Here is a 19,102-nt window from a genome sequence, read left to right as displayed (position 1 = left end):
GGAAAAGAGATGCAAGTTTGCAAGGAGTAATTGTAAGCACTAAAATGTAATTAACTTAAAGGTGAGAAATACACTGATTCTGTTAATGTCCCAAAATAAGAATGTCATACTGTTAAGAGATTTCTTGACCAAAATTGACTTTGACAATGGATTATTGTGTTTCTTCCTATGTTCTTCATGAAAGTTGGCATTCCCTGGTAAATGGCAGAACTTCCATGGTGTGCAGCATGGCTTGAGGCAACAAAATCCGTCCCTAATACCAGAGTTAAGCAAACTGTTAAAATAGGAACTGAACCAAATGGCCAGATCTCTTCCCCAGACTCAAACTAATCCTTTCTTTGAGGTTCAGGAATGTTTGCTTAACTTTAAATTAAACAATGTTGTGCTTCTACACATCCTGCTTTCAGCGAAGACTCCGAGCAGAAACACAAAAATATGGCAGGCACTTCTATGTTTGCACTATTTCTGGCCCAGCTGAAGCCAGGAAACACTGGAAATCTCACAAAATCAGCTTTGCCTCACAGACTATCCAGATACCAGGTTCTCTTGTTGTAACTCCACAGAATACAATACAACTCATGTACACACCAATTTATTATTAATTTTTCACCAAGTAACTGTGATAAACAAGTTTCCCATACTATCAGACATATGAACCCTCCGTTTTTTTTCAATTGTGGCAGCATACTACATAGCTACCTTATATTCCTTTTATGCTCCTTCTCATTGAGTCACTGGTGTAGTTGCCTAAAGACAAGATGTCTCTTGTGGTACACGACAATAAACCAAAGCACATCATAACAAAGATAACAAACCAGGCATACGCATGGTGTACTTCATATTTGGTTTGTGACTAATTCAAAATACGTCATCCTAAGTTTTGCTGTTTGATATCTCTTTGACAACTCTCTGCACTGGAACTGTAGAGAATAAATATGAAGACAACAGCATTGGTTTAGGAGAAAATATTCAGCCATATAAAATTGCCCTGCAAGTCAAGGCAAAATTTTTAAAGCACTTTTGTGTACCAGAATTTTGCAAATTTGCAAATTCATATTTAAAGGAATACTTAAATGCTATTGCTAGAAACTGCATCACTGTCGGCAAAACATAATACAGACACCCTGATTACCCAGCTATCTGCTCGACCACAACAAAGCCATCCCAAACGATTCAGTACCACAGCTTCATGCTTGCTAGCCAGATTTATTATATTTTCCAGATTCTAACAGGACACATATTAAGAAATGCATGCTAATCATTGTCCTAATGAGAACAATATGCAGTTAGCATTTAGGGTGCCACACAAAAAATACAGAAGGCGAGTACAGAATAAATGCACTCTAAATCCAAGGAAACCCAATCCTTCCTTCCACTAGCATATTTCAGTGAAATGGCTCTCTCCAAGAGAAATTTTTAATGAACTAGCTAAATTTTAACCAGTATGTATATGTGCTTTCATTAGGCATGGGGCAAAGTAAAATGCCGTTGTGACCACAACTGTGAAAGAAAAGCAACCACTGTCCCACTTGCTTACGTACAAAAATCTATGAGTATATAAAGCACTAAAAGCCTATCCACCACCTCTCCTCTGGAGACACGAAACTTCCCTTTGCTTACATCCCCTTACATCCAGTTGACTTCTGGAGCAAACAACTACCCAATATGTGTAAGAAGACAAGAATCTGTCTTTAAATTTTTTTTGCGAGTAGCAAATAAAATGCACACCTTACAGAATAAACCAGTTAATCTCATTTGGTAAACTTGCAAAACCCATCACACTTCTGAGAGTATCAATAGTGCATGGAAGTTTGGTTTGAATTTTCTGATGCAAAATATATGCACTCTGCACTTTTTTGATTATGTGGAGATAATCAGGTTGAGATGCTGATGAAACAGTAAATAAAACAGGCATCAAGCCTAACAGGATCTGCTTAAATTGTAGTGCCTTGCTGCCATACCACACATCTAAGATCTGTGCCTCCCCCATTCCTCCCTCCTGCCTCTCTACACAGGTCACAGGCTCTGTCTTTCTCTCCATCCCAGCCACCAGGAACTGTGTGAATGCTGATTCAGCCTTTCCTAACTATGCACAAAGAAAAGCTTTTATTTTTTCAAACTTCACTGGAATTATGAAGATGTTTCCACACCCTGAGTAAAGACTGTTGAAAGTAATTACAAAACATTAAAGCCATTTAGAGTGTGTTTTATCCCTTTCCATAGGTTAAAAATAGTATTGCTTTGAAAAGTGAGTGCTGAAGTAAAATGGACTGAAAATTGTTAATCACACCCTACTGGAAGCCTTCTCCAAAAGAGAGATGCATAAAAAACTTTGGCTTACTTATTTTTGAAGGTGTATCTCTCCCTCCTTCCCTTCCATTCACACCATTCTCCCAGGAAACAGAAAAGCATTTTTTGCATGTCAGCAAGCATTACATTAATAAAGCTACACCAGTTTCTTTTCAGAAAGAAAAAAACTTAGCTCAAAAATTGGCTATCAGCTTCCTGAAGAGTAGAAAGAAAAAACAAAACAAAACAAAACAACCAAAACAGAACACAAAAGAAAATAAAACCAAAAGAACAAATTAACACAATTTTGATGCATATAGTTTAAAATTATATTTTTCACTTAGGGATGAGGCTTTATGCAGGTCATCCATCTTTCCCTTCAAGTCTCCAGAAGTAACAACAACAGTGACAACAAAATTTAGCTTTTTCTTCTAGACAGCACCATTGCTGGTGTCTGCCTATGCTTTGTCTTCTTGAAAAAATAAATAATGAAATCTTTGCAAAAGGAAAATCAAACTTAAATAAATAGTATCTAGAAATATTATATTAATGGTAACTATAGAATACTGCAAGTGCATCACTGAGCAGATTGTGATCAAATGATATATTTTGTTTTATATATTTTACTCATTTATATGTTTATATTCTCTCTCAAGTGAAAAATTACAGGTTGCAAAGAGAGCAATTAGCTTGAAAAACCAGCTTAGCTGTCAACAACTGACTACTAATCACCATCCTCTTGGCTAGTATGTGTTTGCCCAGGGCAGCCAGTGTCCATACTCAGCATTCATCTTTCATCCTTGTCAGCTGGGCTGCCTGGCAGGTGCTGGGTGGGGTGAACACGGAGGGGTCTGTGATGCCCGGGTGGATGTCAAAGAAGCGAGTGGAGGTTGTCACGCTGTAGTTCTTGGTGTAGGTTTCCTGTACTGGGTAACAGTCTTTGACGGTGTAAACGCCGACCCAGGATTCCACTGCAACCAACCAGAAATGCGACTACTTTAGGTGACAAGACAAGATCAATGGGTCATGATGTCAGTCTCTTTTAACTCATTGCTTCTGTTTAACATTGTCTATTCAGATTCTCACTATAATTTTTTTTTAATTCCTATTCCTTTCAAACATGTCTAGCTGTTCACATGTCTCAAGACTACACTCAACACTGATCTCCTCCAGAATGTGATGTAGCAAGTCTGTGTCAGTTTTTAAATTTCAGTTTAATTCCACAGTGTGCTAACCTCAGATGTGTCCCCTTGCTCTGTTTTCTCTCTGTTCACTGTCATCACCTCTGCCTTTTCCACTATGCTGTTTAGGCAGTGGCTGTAATACCACTGGTGCCCTCTGAATGCCCTTTGTTTTTATCTCTCTTTTATTAACCTCACAGACACCTTTTGTGGTCATTCTTTACCCCTTCAATCATACTCCATTCTGTTGTTTTATGCATTTCAGATCTCTTGATAGCAGAAACTCATGGTGTTAAAATTACCAACTGTGATCATAAATCAGCTCCTCTGAAGAATGCCTGTAACAAATTTTTCTAGTTCCAAGAACATTTATTTTCTCCCATAGAGCAGTAATCACACACACTTATTTTCAGTACTTGCAGTTTTGTGTCATGGGCTGTAGCACAACCGTATTACCAGAAATAAATAAATGGTGACATGAAACACACTTATACTGTATTCAAATAAAGGGTGGCAAGCTAAGCAATATCTGAATAGGCCTCTTTTGAGCACGCTAATACACCAACAACATTTTGACCTTAATTAACATGGTTTCGAGTACACAGAAATAGAGGCAACCTTTTACTGAACAAGCCTTCTCTCAGAATTTAGAATAAAAAATCACGGTTAAATGCTACCCAGTTAGCCCATATCTCCCCTAGAACTTTCATAACTGTAAAAGAAATATAATTTTCACAATTCAAACCAATACTATCTGAAAGGTATATAGTAGGTAGGTAACTTTCAGACATTATGTTTATGAATGATCATACAGGAAAGCACTGGAGATACAAATTAATACAGGATAAAAATCACACATCATTAATTGAATGTATCTGAATATAAACTTCCACAAAAATTACAAAAATCTCAGATCTGAAAATAAAAAATTATTGGAGTGAGTGATAATTTGCCTCTTGCAGAATACCAGAGGATATATCAACCTAGTTACAGAGGTCTAATGATCTTATCCTTCATTCTCTACTTCATTTTTTCTACTTTTAGTCAAGAAGAAATATTTTCCTCTGGCTTAATGCTCAAGTTCAAAACCAGCCTATATATTAGATGTCCATAACCAGAACTATTGCATTAGCTGAATAGTCCCATAAATTTCATGGAGGTTTTAAAATTATTTTTATAGTTGTCGGGTCATCAATAAACCATAGGTGAAACCGAAGCCAAAGTGCAAATAAATTTCTGTGCATTCAAAATCTAGCATACTATACACTGGAAAATTCAGTCTCCTTTCTTCTATGATGCAAGTGTTCAGTTGCCAAGTGCAGAACTAAGCCTTGCGAGCAGATATTTCTTACCAGTACAGAGGACAACAAAATTTAGGCATATATTAAGGATTTCAATGGCTGCAGAACCATGTGCAGACAAACACTGACACCGGCTCTGTTTTTGTTACACAGACTCTAGTTTGAGTGTGCCCCTAATTATAGTACCAATTCTTCTCTAGATAAATTTTGGATACAGGCTGCCAGATTCAGACACAAAATGATGCTGTTCCAAGCCACACCATGTATGATACCAAATACAACACAGCCAGTCCCCTGAACATATTTAATCCTGCTCAAATATGAAATTTTTCTAAAAACTGACATTGTTATTATAATGATATTCTGTGCACAGTGCATTTTCATTACTTCTTCCAGAAAACTCTATAGAAATATCAAAAGCCAGGGTGAAACACGAATAATTTTATTTTTTCCTGTGCAGCAGATAATAATAATAATTTATTATTATTTTTAAAATAAAAGAAAAGCATGCACATACATTTCCTGGCTGGTTTTCTGTCAGACCATTCCTGTACCATAACTTCATCTCCAGGTCCCCCAATGTAGTACTGATCTTCATAAGTTGAATTGGCAGGGATATCATATGGATCCCATGGCTCTGTCAGAGCAATCTTTGAACAAAGCTTTGTAACTTGTTCAATCTGAAACATCACCGCATCTTTGTAGAGCAATATATACTCAAAGAACCTGAAACATTAAGAAAAAGCAATTAATATATATATATATATGTATATATAGATAGTCTTTTTCTGTCCCAAGCAAGGAACATTGCTGATATGTAAGCTTCCCTTTGACTTCTCAGCATAAAAACATTTCCACTTGCATTAAACTTTGCCAAACTTTGAGAAAAACTAACCAGTTGGGCTGAAATTTCCCATGCTAAAAGTTTGTCTCAGCTGATTCTTTCCAAAATAAATAAATCAGGCTGAACTGGTGCAGCCATTTCTGAGAACAACAGAACAACTTTTCTGAGAACAACTAAGAGAAAAACATGTTATTATTCCTGGTTTTGTTTTGGTTTTTTCTTTTTTTATTTTTTTTTTTTAATAACTGTTTCATTAAAAAGCTCCAGTGCTTCCATGTTTTGGAGAAAGGACTTAAAATTTTGGCAGGGGAAAAGTTTTTATTAAAATTTGCCCAAATTTCGCTAAGTTATAAGCCTTTGAAAAAAATTTGTTTGCACAGTCTGGATAGATTCAATTCTGCATGAATGTGGTAGAGCCTTCCTCTGTACTGGTTAGATGTGGTATGTGCCATCCTCACAGATGTTTCTCCATGGCAACACACACAGCTTAAGTGGGACATGGTGGTGAAGGGGGAAGTGGGGATGTACATGGTCCCAAGGGCAGAACTGAGAGGGTCACCCTCCATAAGGCACAGTTTCTCCCAATACGTAGTGAAAAGAAAAAAGCAGAGGAGTAAAATAGTAAGGCAGAGATAAGGAGAGGTGTGGAGCTCAATGAGCTTGAGAGGCTAGAAGGTGAAGTCACCAGCATGGGTAGTTAATAAGGATTTAAAACCAATCTTCTAATGAGTACGAAGTGACGAAGCCAGGCTCTGAGGAGAGATGAGTAACATTTATATGGACACTTCAATCTAGTTTCTTTTTAGTGGTCTGCTCTACCACCAGTACTTGTGACATTGCTTCCATACCTTCAAAAAGGAGGTGGTATGGTCCTTACCTTTTAACTAGGCACAAAACCAGACAGAAACAAAAAAATCAAAATTATCAGAAGTATCAGCTGATCTTGAATACTCAGCTGGAAAGAGCAGCAACTTAACTTCTCCAGGGTACTTTGCATTACTAATTAGATGAGAAGTTGTTCAAAGCATGTCTCAAATCATCGTCATGCATGCTGTGCATCTTTTGCAAAGGACTTACTGGGGTCACTTTCTAAACCCTCCAAAACTCTGCATTCATTATTAGAAGATTCCCTTGAATATCTCAGCTCAAATATTTGGCTACAGACTACTGTTATGCAGTGACTCTAGAGAAAAGAAATGGAACAGCTTTATCTTCCCATTTGTAATTCCTTGCTTCATTCATAATGCTGCCTCCATTTCCTGCAAAAAAAAAAAAAAAGGCTTAGGTGCCTTTGGACACAGACATCTTCTACTTCATAAATCTGATGCTAGTCCCTAACACTATTCATTCTGTGCCACCAGAAAGATGGGAAGTTAGTAGAAAACATTGCATAATTCACGTAATTGAAGAGATGATGCACAAATGCAAGACCAGACCCTTCTCTATTTCAGAACTTCCACATGTCTCTCTTTGCAGTCCTCACATTCTTTTGGGGAGGATGCAAAGTTTACATAAAACAGGGTTGAAACCAAAACAATCTACAGTTTTAATTTTTGCACTACACAATAGCACCAGAGAGCAATAACCTCACCTACAACTGACATTGTAGCATTTAATGATTGCCTAATAAGAAATGTCTCAGCATGGTTAAAAGCATCTGAGCAACATTCCCAGCACTTCTTGAGAGCATCATTTATTCTCCATGCATGGAAATGTGGTCAGGCTAAATGCCCTTAGCAAAACTGAACAGTTAAGGAGAATATAGAATGGGACAAGGAATCTGGCATGATGTAAACTGGGGCCTATCTCTCATTCACAACCTTGTAAAACATGGGAGGTAGCTTGTCCTGCTTTCCAAGTTGGAAACTGGGAACTTCCCCCACACTGACATGACTCATGCAAAGAGGCTGATAAACTGCAAGGCTACATATGACCTTCCCCATGGTACATCATTCTCCTGCCCATATCTTAAAATATTCCTGCTTCTGCCATGACTTTTACCAACCTAAATTTCCCTGCCATTTTCTTAGTCAAAGGCAAGAATTCCACAGTCATGATGTGCTAATGAAGAATTCAGTATCTTTTTAAACTATTTTCTTACATAAATCCAACCTGAGATCACATATGGACATTAATAACGTTTATATCACATTTGGTCCTGAGAACATACAAGAACACTAAAATACATTTATTTATGTGTTTTCAATGAGAGTGTAATGACCCAACTACTCTTCAGCTGGCTGCCCAGCAGCTCCCATAAAAGTGGGATGGAAAATCCTTTACAGAGGAATCTATCACCATGTTTGAGACATCTGAGTGATAATACAGTGATTTTGTAAAAGAACACAAAACCCCAATAGATCAGAAAAGCATTACAAAGTACTAGGAATAAAAATGAAACTGTCATTTCTTTTTTATTTTAAATCCTCACTTAAAACTTAATTTATTCAGAAATTTTACTTGCATTTTTAACAATCCTGCAGACAGCAAAATGGACATTATGAAACACTGAAGTAAATAAAAATGAGGACAATCCAAACAAATCAAACTCAGCAATAATAATCTCTGTAGAGTAAGCGGCTCTACCATGGAGATCTTTGGTTCTAGGAGAGGTGGACAGATCATTTGTGTAAGAGACACCAGCCCTACACCTTGATGTGCTGCTGGGATGAACTCTGCTTCTCTGGTGGCAGGCAGACAAGAGGAGATCAGCAGAAAACCTCATTCTGCTCACTGTGCATGACAGTCCAGGGTAAGCAGGGGCAAGAGTTACACTGTCCTTTTTCAACCCATATGTGCCACATATCCAAGCTTTATAGAGAATTGATCTGTTCTGGAAAGAGCCAGCACAGAAACCTAAGATTACACAGGATCCGAGTTTAACGGCATATGAAAGGTGAATGGTTAAGTTGTTGTTTTATAAAGAGAAGTATTTATCAGCCAATATTAATAGCAAAATGTGCATTAATAGAAAAATTATAATTAAAAAAAAAAAAAAATATTTTTCTCTTTTTGGTTTTAATCAGCCAAGTCCTGAGTGTACTGCCTCTGTTTGTTTTAAGTGCCTGGTATTTCATTGGCTTCTTGAGGGGAAGCACAGAGTCCTGAGAATAGGTCTTGGCAAAGAAACAGGAGAGGAAATTATTTTTAATTACTTTGTTTTTTTTCAGAAAAATGTAACATATTTGCAGCCTGCACCCACTTCTAACATTATTTTTATAATCATTTAATTACCTAGACTGTAATTTCAAGAAAGCCCCAAAAACCAAGTGCTCCAGCTACGCCTCAATTAGGCACCTTGAAACAGATGTGAAGAAGTTACTTGGAAAATTATTCTATTTGACTGACTGAGACTATTTCCCTTCCTAGACTAGCCTAGCCTAGCCCAGCTTAGCCTAGCCCAGCCTATGCCTCATCCCCTTGTACACTACGGAACTCTTGCATGATCCTTAATAATCCCTTTGTCTGTGCCTGAAAATTGATAAATCCCAGCATATAAAGACACACATGTTTTTGCTCCCATGCTTTAAAGAATTTCTGGACCATATAATGCACAAATAATTAAATTGATTTTGCTGGAAGCAATCATGTCAGATGCAGGCTGGATTCAGTACTTTCTTCTCCCAATCTAAGGTAGTATTTTTCTGAATAAGAGACCAAGTGAGTTAAATGCAAAGCCAGAATACCACAACCACACAATCACAAGGTGAAGTACTTGTGTTAAAGATGTACTCAAGAGGTGGCTGTGCATCCAAATACTGTCCCAGTTCTGAGACTCCTCATGAAATGTGGGGAGATAGGCAGAGGTGCCTCTCAGGACATAGCCCAGATAACATAAAGAAACACTCCTGGACCCTTACAAATGCCTGAACTAATAAACTTGTCTTCTGAATGGGTGATTTTTTTTTTTTATTTTAATAATGCAATTCATAACAGTGAACTATTTTTCAATGTATGTCATAAAAAAAAAACAACAAAAATCTTTAATGTTAAGATCATGCTACCAGCTCCTTTTCAGGTGCTCTGTCTGCATCCTATGCTGGGTCCTTCCCAGCCCTGAAGCCTGCTAGCCTGCCCACCACCTAACACATCTGCCTGACTCCCAGGGTTTACTTCTGCACTTCCAAGGGCTTCCTTGTGAGAGCCAAACCAAAAAGAAAGGAGCTTCTTGCTTTCCAACTGCCTTTGTAGTGACTCAGAGGAGCAGAGGTGCTGTTAGTGGCCTGGCAAGACCCATGTGATGTACTGAAGAATATCAGACAAGGTCATTTGCTAGAGAGAAGCAAAATAACGGTCTGAGATTGATACTGAGTAATAGAAACTCTTTCTGTGCTAAATCTGCCCCTGCATAATTGTGCTCTGTGGCTTTGGACAATCAACTTACAGTACCAGAGCCTTAAAATTCTGTTTATTGTTTTCCTTTGATTGCTGTAGTACTGGAGAGACACAAATCTAATCTGCAATCACAAAGCAGTTGTGTGAGGCATTGTATTAACAAAGAACAAAACCACAAATCCTGCCTCCAAAAATCACTGAAACAATGGCAAAACAGACTTTACTGCAAAGCTGTACTAGGGTTTCATGAACCTAGGACTTTATTTAACCTGTTGATTCAGGATTCCCAGCTGTACATATTGTAACCTTAAAACTTTCATTCATGTTAGCCAGGACTTATATTACCTAGTAGTATAAAGCTACTGAAAATGGAAGCAAAATTTTATGTATCATTTGTATCTGAAATACTGTATTACTCAGCAGGAAACAGTATTTGCTATTTGATATTTCAAGTTGAGGTCATTGCATTTATTTGCAAGCTAACTTTACTTTCTCCTTGGTGATTAAATTAATGCTTGAAGCATCTGTCTGCCTTTGTGGTACTACTTAATTCCTTGCCAGTTATCTTTGTAAAAAGACACTTTTAAACATTTTGGAAGAAGCTAACCCCACATTTGACTAGAAGAAATTGCCCTACAAATATCCCAAATTGTCTGTCCTAGTGTGCACAGACAGATACATCAATATATTTAATTCTTGAGGTATCTTGTATCCTCCTGATAAAATACCCTACAATTTACCCCAAAATGTGTAAAAAATTTTTTTACACATTTTTTTCTGATGATGGACTGGGAGAATGGGAACCTTTACTAGAAGTGTGACTACATAACCCCATCTTCTCAGGTTCTCAGATCAAGAATAGTTCAAGGGAGCAGAGCTGCCAAGCAGACATGCAGACAGTTGATAAACACTCATCAGGTCAAGAACATTCATCTGCTTTTGGAAAGATCTGGCAAGCTCATTTCAAAAGGGAGAAGCATTCGTTTTTTAGTATATTCTGGGAACTCCTTTCCTCTTTTCCATTAAGTTTTCGGTAATTTCAGACTTGTGTTTTTCTTCTGGTATATCAGACCTCAACAACAACAGTAATTTACCATATTTGATCTCACATGTTTGGCAGTGGGGCAGAACTATGGTATATTGTACAAATACAGGACTGTGCGAATACATGTGACAGTAAATGTAATGTGATATTGTGTAAAAGCAGTATCTTTTAGTCTGACTTAAATCACTCACAGATTGTAAAGGCTATTTTTTTTTTAATAAATTTTCAAGGTGATCAGGCCCTGTGGATCAGGTATCTAATTAACAAGGTATATGAGGAACTTTGACCACACTACCAGTTTCTGAAGCAGAGAGAATGAGCCAATTAAGTTCTGTTAATAATGCAGTTTGTTTAGAAAGAGAACCTTAAATACAAGAATCAAAAGCTGCAAAGTCAAAGCTACATCAGCTAAAGGACAACATACTTTTGTGACTCTAATTATGAAGCTCAATAAAAAATGATGCAATTTCTTATTATTTTCATTGTTTTCCCATAAATTAGATTAGTTATTTTGGCAAACACTAAGGGAAAATCAGCTCTTCAGCAAGAAGCTTGTTTCCCTCGCTGTCCCCTTTTGGCTATTTGACACTTCTTAATAATCCACCAAGTCATAGCCTTGAGAACAATGCATCGCAATTGAAGCTGAAATTCAGAAAAACAATAAAGCAAGAGGCTACAAGATGCAATGCCCTTAATGGAGAGCATCTGTGTGTTTGCATAAGTAACAGTATATTCGTAATTGGAGCCCTCAGTAGACAACAATGCAGCTCAAAAGGAAAGGAATGGAAGATGTGGCCAGCATACCATAATGCTTTCCAATGAATCAATGGAATCACCTCCTAGGGAATATGGTATATAATAGCAGAACCACATGATATCAAAATATACTTGAGGTCAGAGATTATTTTCCTGTTATGGGTTTGTAAAAATGTCTAGCATAATGACGCTTCCATGAGTAAGTTAATAATAATAAAGGTTACTGGAAAATCACAGCAGGACTTAGAGGAGACCAAAAAGAGTGAGGAGGGCCAGGACTCACCTCTCAGTATATACAAACAACCTTAGGAAATATGAAATAATAAAGAGGAAAATTACAGTGGTACATTATAATTTACTTATTACATTTCTCACCCTCTTTGTGCTGTATGAAGAAGGGAAGTAAATAACTCAATTGGAAGAGCTGATGCTCAAAACTGAGACATAGAAACACTCTTTTGAGAGTACAATTATTTTAAGGCTCTCTGCACGGCTGTAAAGACGTAAGAAATAGGAAACAGAAATTTAACATGTAGAGAGCCAGAAAAAACATGGCTACAATGACTGGGAGTATCTCAAAAAGGGAAAAAAACATACCCAAACATAAAAGACATACCTGTCTTCCTGTTTTTAATTTTACACCTAGAGGCCAGCCAGGAGCCTGCAGCTTGTGCCACAAGGGCTGGCAGGCCCTGGGCAGGGCCAGGAGCGATGGTGGCCAAATCCCCCTAGCATGTCCAAATGGAGCCCACAGGGAGCAGCAGAGGCCAGGGCAGGCCAATAGGATGTGGAGCAGCTCTCCCCCTGCGAGTGCACTGGATGGGATCCACCCAAGAGTATTGAGGGAGTGCACACAATTGCTCACCGAGACACTTTCCATCATTTCCCAGCAGTCCTGGCTCACACAGGAGGTCACAGTTGACTGAAAGTCATCGAATGTGATCTTCATCTGCAAGAAGGGCAAGGAGGAGGATACAAGGAACTACAGGCCTGTCAGCCATGAGAGCCGATCACCTCGAGTGGCATTACGCAGTATGTGCAGAATTGGGTCCAGCCCGCAGGAAAGGCTTGCTTGGCCCATCCAATCTCCTATGACAAGGCGAACCGCTTAGCGGACGAGGGAAAGGATGTTGATGCATCCCTGGGTTTTAGTGAAGTGTTTGACACCATTATCCACAGCATTATCCTGAAGGAACTGGCTGTCATGGTTTGTATGGGTGCACTGTTCGCTAGGTTCAACACTGTTTAAAAAGTTGGGACAAAGACGGTGGTGAATGGAGTTAAATTCAACTGACAGACAGTTATGAGTGCTGTTCCCAAGGGCTCATAACTGTATGAGTACTGAGGCTAGTCCTGTTTAGTATCTTTATCCATGAACTGGCTGGATCATTGCGCTGAGGTTAATGGTATGAGGTCAACAAGGGCAAGAGCTGGGTCCTGCACTTGGGTCACAACCATAGGAAGCACTTCAGTCTGAGGGAAGAGTAGCTGGAAAGCTGCCCAATGGAAAAGGACCAGGGGTTGCTGGTTGTCAGCCAACTGAACATGAGCCAGGGGTGTGCCCAAATGGCCAGGAAGGCCAAGGGCATCCTAGCTTGGATAAGCAAGTGTGATCAAGGCAGTGACTGCCCCCTTGTACCCAGCCCTGGTGAGGCTGCACTGGGTCAGTTCAGTGTTCAATTCTGGGTCCCTCACTACAAGGACATTGAGGGGCTGCAGGGTGTCCAGAGAAGGGAAATGGAGCTGGTGAAGAGCTGGAGCAAAGGCTGATGAGGAGCAGCTCAGGCATCTAGGGGTGTTTAACCTGGAGAAAAGGAGGCTCAGGGGGGACCTTATTGCTCTCTACAACTCCAGAAATGGGGCTGCAGTCAGGTGGGTGCCAGTGTCTTCTCGCAAGGAACAAGTGATAAGACAAGAGAAAATGGCTTGAAGTTGTGCCAGGGGAGGTTTAGATTGGATATTTAGAAAAATTTTTTCAAGCATTGTTACAGGCTCAGCAGGGTGGTTGAGTCACCATCCCAGGAGGTATTTAAAAGACCTGAAGATGTGGTGCTTAGGGACACAGTTTAGCAGTAGCCTTTGCTGTTGTTAGTTAATTCTTGGACTCAATGATCCTAATGTCATTTGCAACACAAACAATTTAATGATTCTAATTGTCATTAGAATTATCATTCTAGTTCTAATTTATCTAGAGTTTTCGCTTAACCTTTCTCTTAACCAGGGTCTGAGAGAGGATATTAAATTGGATGTTAGCTCTGCCCCCTATGAAAGTATTTTACACATCAGAAAGGCATAATAGAATAAAGTTCCTTCATTACAAATAAATAAATTAAAATACTCTAAATACTCTCCCTTTCCCACACATGTATTTTAGAATAATAATAAAATACAAAAATTTTTTTTTTTCAACTAGGACTGGGTATTGCAGCTTCTTACACATCTTCTGTTTATAAACAAAGGAGGATCTTCATATGCTATGAACAGGCATTACATGCATTTCAGAAGCCCTATGATCTTCATTGAGATTGTAAATCCCATCATGAATATACTTGGCCAGTTAGTTGTTTTTCAGTATGCATTCCTGCAGAAAAAGTAATCATGAAGCAGTCTAAGGAACAGATTGCCCTTTGGAACAGACTGGGAGGAGGTCCCTATTCTGATAGAGCAAATTTTTATTTCATGATGGAATATTCTCTGGAAAAATTTGTGAGGATATGCACTTGTACCAGATTGCTGTCCCAAGATGTAATGATTTCCACCTTCTATCTGCAATGATTTCCTTAAGAGGGATGATTCAGGTCTTTCTGATATCTATCCAATATAAAAAATAAAAAGACTGTGAGTGTTTTCAAAGGGAGATTGGAAGCCAGGCCAGATAATCAGACACAAAAGTTTGAAAGCTAAGTCCTTTTCAACTTTCCAACCTCCATCCAAAGATCTGAGAATAGCTTATTGTTAAATAAACTTTGTGAAAGATGGAGATTCACTTCACTGGAAATACATGCAACCTGAAATCATAGCACTGAACTACATTCTTCCTCCCCAACTCCAATGTAAAAATAACTTCATTTCAACCAGAAGTCTTTGTGCAGGTCTTTTTCTTCTTCCTTCAGCAGCTATCGATCAAAAGTCATAGTTAGGTGTTAGTGGGGCAGCGTGTTAAAATTCCAGGTGTAACTGACTGAAAGTGTACAAAACAGAAGAATTATGGAAAAGAAGGGAATGTCTGTGTAAAAGAAAACATATAATTAGGGAAGGCAACTGCCACATGGTTGGAAAGGAAATGGCATTTTGCATACATATCCACTGAGAAGTGGTGCAGTGATGATTTAGAAAGGGAAGTTTACAGTTCTGGGTCCATTAGGGAGGTCACTTATTCTGCTCGGCTTAGTCCTGATGAGACCAGAATGCCAATGCTGCTGTTGGTTTTGGATACCTCACTTAAGGAACAGGTAAACAGATATGATATAGTCCAGACACTATCAAGGACAGTGGGATGGATGTCTAAGAAACAGGACCTATGAAGAAATCGAGCATGTTTAGTCTACAACAGCAAGACTGAGGTATGATGATAAGAAAGTGAGTATATCAAAAGCTAAAAATGAATACCATGTCCATGTCACCTGAAGCAATGAGGGCTTACTTAGGAGATACTCTGAAAACATCTGGGTCTTCTTACACACCAGCTTCTACAAGAACTGGTAAGAAAATCAGGGATCAGGGACAACCCATGTAAAGCTTTTCTTCTCTAGGATGGAGGAACAGGTTATATGGCAACTTGGGGACCTTCCCAGCCTTACACATAAACGATTAACTGATGGCTGCTGGTCTTTTTTTTTTTTTTTTTTTTTTTTTTTGGTAACAGACTAGCTCAATCAATGAGTCCTGGTATTATAAGACCTGGATTCTTGACACGGCTACCTTCATAAAGACACTGAACAACCTTGTGGAGATGACTTCCTGAGACCTCCCAAATGCAATAGTGGCATTCTCTGAGAAGTCTCAGCAGAGGGCTCAATCTTATTTCACACAGGAATTTGAGAGATGGTGCCATCTCCTGCACACTGATGACCTTCAGCTCTGTCTGCGTGCATAATTACCTATAATTACACCATCACACTGTTTTCAGTGTCTGAATGAATTAAAGGCAGATACTGTCTAAAATCAGTACTGGTGAGATAGGAGTAAAATTAAACATGTTCAGCATTCACAGGGAATAATGAAAAGGTTGAACTATCTGTGAAACTTGTTCTTCACAGAACTGTTTTTCTTTGGTCATCTATTGAGTTATTGTGCTTTTTACAGTTTATTGTGTTACGGCAACAACTTTTCCACCTTTGGGGGGTGGGGAGTGGCTTTCAGCAGTCACCACATGCCTAGTGCTTGTAGGAAACCTCTGTAAGCAATAACCATGATGCAGCACAAGAAACTGGCATGTCCATAAAAATCAGCTGGGCTGAAACTACTTAAGTAATTAGAACATGAAAATTAATTTCAAAACCTTTATCTTCAAGTTATTAGGACCACATCAGTGTGTTTGATAGAGAACTACTTCCCAGGTTATCTGTTAGTCCATCACAGAAACAACAGTTGCTGAAGACACTGCAATCAGCTAAAGGAAACATGGTTAAGCATACATTTCTATTTTTAAGAATGTTTATAGCTATTTCAATTTTATTAAACTCCTGACATGTTTATTTTTCATTTAAGGACAGTTCTAAGAAGCAGTAGCAAGGAGGGCAAGACCTGTAAATAATATTGGTATAAATATACTACATTGGCACAGCTGAAAGTTTTCCATTACTTGGGAAAAGGTCACTAGACCTATTGAACATGTTTAGACTACCCATGCTGCTTGAAACATGACAAAAATAGCTTTACCATTTAGAATCTGACACAAATACAAACTGAAGTCTTTAGCAGGCTGGTATGTTTACCTAATTTTGGGGTGTTTTCCTGACATGGAGCCCAATGTCCTACATGCACACACACAGGGAACTACAGCTTTCTTTGAGCTTTGCCTAGTCATATGAATTCAGAATTTTTGTGTATGCTAGAAGTCTTTTCCTCTACCATTCCTATAATCATAACAGAAATGAATGTAACTCTTGTTTTAAAAAGAGAAAATAACTTTATAATTATTTCAAAATTACATTTTCATATTTGCATATTACAGTTTTTTTCTGTTCTAATTGCATTATTTTATATACTTAAGGGGCAGAATTTTCAAAACTGATCAGTGATTTTTAACAGCTTCCTATTTTGGGCATTCAACATGAAGATACTTAAAAAGAGCAAATTTTCAGAAATACTGCATTTAGAATTTTCAAAAATTCAGTGCAAGAGTAATCACTGCAAAATGGGGGTGCCAAATTTTACTAGACAGCTTTTTTTTAATTCAAAGACTACACAAGAAACTCCTGAATTCTCTCTCCAGAGAAGCATATGAGCAGAAATCACTTTCTGCCCATCAGATTTTCTCTCATCCCTCATGTTTCCAATTGTCAAGAGACAATTGTCCTTTCCACATCAAAAGAGCAGATCTTCATGTAACTGCTGCTGTTTGCAATTTCCATCCATCAGCTATGTAATTAGAGAAAAATATGGCTCGATAACCCCTTCTCCAAATTATACATTAACCTGACCTAAAGTCTTGTGAAATCAGCCAGAAAAGTATCACTGATTTTTACAGATGCTACATCAGGGGTTCCATTTAGAAGAAAAAGTAAGTTGAAAAAAGTTTAAAACCTAGCAGGCTATCAACTTATCTCAAATGGGCAAAAAAAAAAGAAATACTGAAAGGCAAACATAACATTTTATGCAATTTCAACTGCACAAAAATATATTTCCACAGGTTTTTCCCAACTTTTTAATATTCTGTGCTTTGTGATATTTCTTTTTATTATCCCTTATAGTGTTCTGGGCCTTGTTTTTAGGCAAAGTAATTAATATCTTTATATCTTTAACAGCAAACACCTGAATTACATGAAACATCTTTTGGTCATAAAAACACTCCTTGGGAAGGATTTTTTATGTAGCCTCTTGCTACAGCTAACTGGACAAAAATCCTCCAACTCTGAGAGTATGGAGGCTCAGAAAAATTAATTTGCTTATGAGAAATCTTTGGAGTGTTTTCATTTATTAATTTTGTTTTCTGGTCTGCTGTATTGCTTGGGATACTTGATCTCCCACATTCTCTGCATTGCATTAACCATGTAGTTGGACTAATCCAGGGAATAGGAAAGTGGTTTCTGAGGGAGCGACGTGCTACTGAAGCAACCAGGGGGAAAGAGGATGGAAAAAACCTTCTGCACCAAGCAAGTCTCATGTTGTTACTGCCTGCTCCAGTGCTCTGCACTGCAGGTCTATCTCAAGGGCATTGTACCTGGAGGGTGCTATGATCTGGTCTCCCAAAACTTAATTTCTACATGTGCTACTCCAGTACAAACAGTTTGGGCTAATGATGTGAGCTGACTTCATTCCTTATATTTGATTATTGTTCATACACTGTACTAAGATCCTGGTAAACATCATACACATACTGTAATGATGAGATGTTGTTTCACTTTTCGTAATATTTTAAGGGACATTAAAAAAACACCAAATACTATCTACAAAAATAATCTATAGAGTTTTACAGCCTGAAACTGCCTTTCCATATTTGGGAGCATGAATCAGGCTTGTAGGCCTGATTTTTTTTCCATTCTTTCAGAGGAAGGAAATCCAAAGAACCAAAGTGTGTTTCAGATGTGTCAGACTTCCAAAACACAAGACAGGAGGTCTCACTTGACCCACCATGGATTCCTCTACCTGGCTCCAGATAAGCAGTTGTGGCAGCTACATTTTTGAGGCAGTGCCTCAAATATCATCTGACTGTACATCACTTTGACTTGGCTTGACTATGCTAGCACAACTTATGTGACAGACTGGGTACACTGGACATCTCTAGTGACCAACTGTTTTCTTCTTCAGAGGACTAGATTACTTACTTTAGGAATTTAGGAACTTACAACAACCTGGCTATGAGGTACATATCTTATGAAGTCACCTACTCTTACACTCAGTGAAACTAACAAAATATGTGCGTGTGTCATAATAATAAACAAAGAATATACACAAATGTATTGAGAATTAATATCTTCATGCTCACATTTGGTTTAGAGATAGGCAGAGCAGAAGTTAAAAAAAAATAGGAATTTTTTATCTTCTGCTGTGTTGAAGCAGTTAAGTGGTCTCTTACATTTTCCCTCTTCAATAGCAAGGGGATAAACTTAATGTAATAGGGTGACTCTGCTCTCATACCCTTATCTCCTTTTACCTTCCCTAATTCTTTTCTTTCATCTATTAAAAA

At 38.2% G+C, this 19,102-nt stretch overlaps 1 protein-coding gene across 1 annotated transcript in view; it reads right to left on the bottom strand.

Moving 5' to 3' along the window:
* Nucleotides 1–576: 576 nt before the first annotated feature.
* Nucleotides 577–19,102, bottom strand: part of EPDR1 (ependymin related 1) — a 29,065-nt gene continuing 10,539 nt past the window's right edge. The window contains exons 2-3 of the mRNA XM_031503909.3: nucleotides 5,289–5,497; nucleotides 577–3,260 (exon numbers count right to left, since the gene is read on the bottom strand). Coding sequence (XP_031359769.3) covers nucleotides 3,070–3,260; nucleotides 5,289–5,497 — 400 coding nt within the window. The 3' untranslated portion in view covers nucleotides 577–3,069. The remainder of the gene's footprint in view (nucleotides 3,261–5,288; nucleotides 5,498–19,102) is intronic.

The sequence above is a fragment of the Lonchura striata genome, chromosome 2, assembly GCF_050655825.1.
Source record: "Lonchura striata isolate lonStrDom1 chromosome 2, ASM5065582v1, whole genome shotgun sequence".
Taxonomy (NCBI): domain Eukaryota; kingdom Metazoa; phylum Chordata; class Aves; order Passeriformes; family Estrildidae; genus Lonchura; species Lonchura striata.
This window is presented reverse-complemented; position numbering and strand designations above follow the sequence as displayed.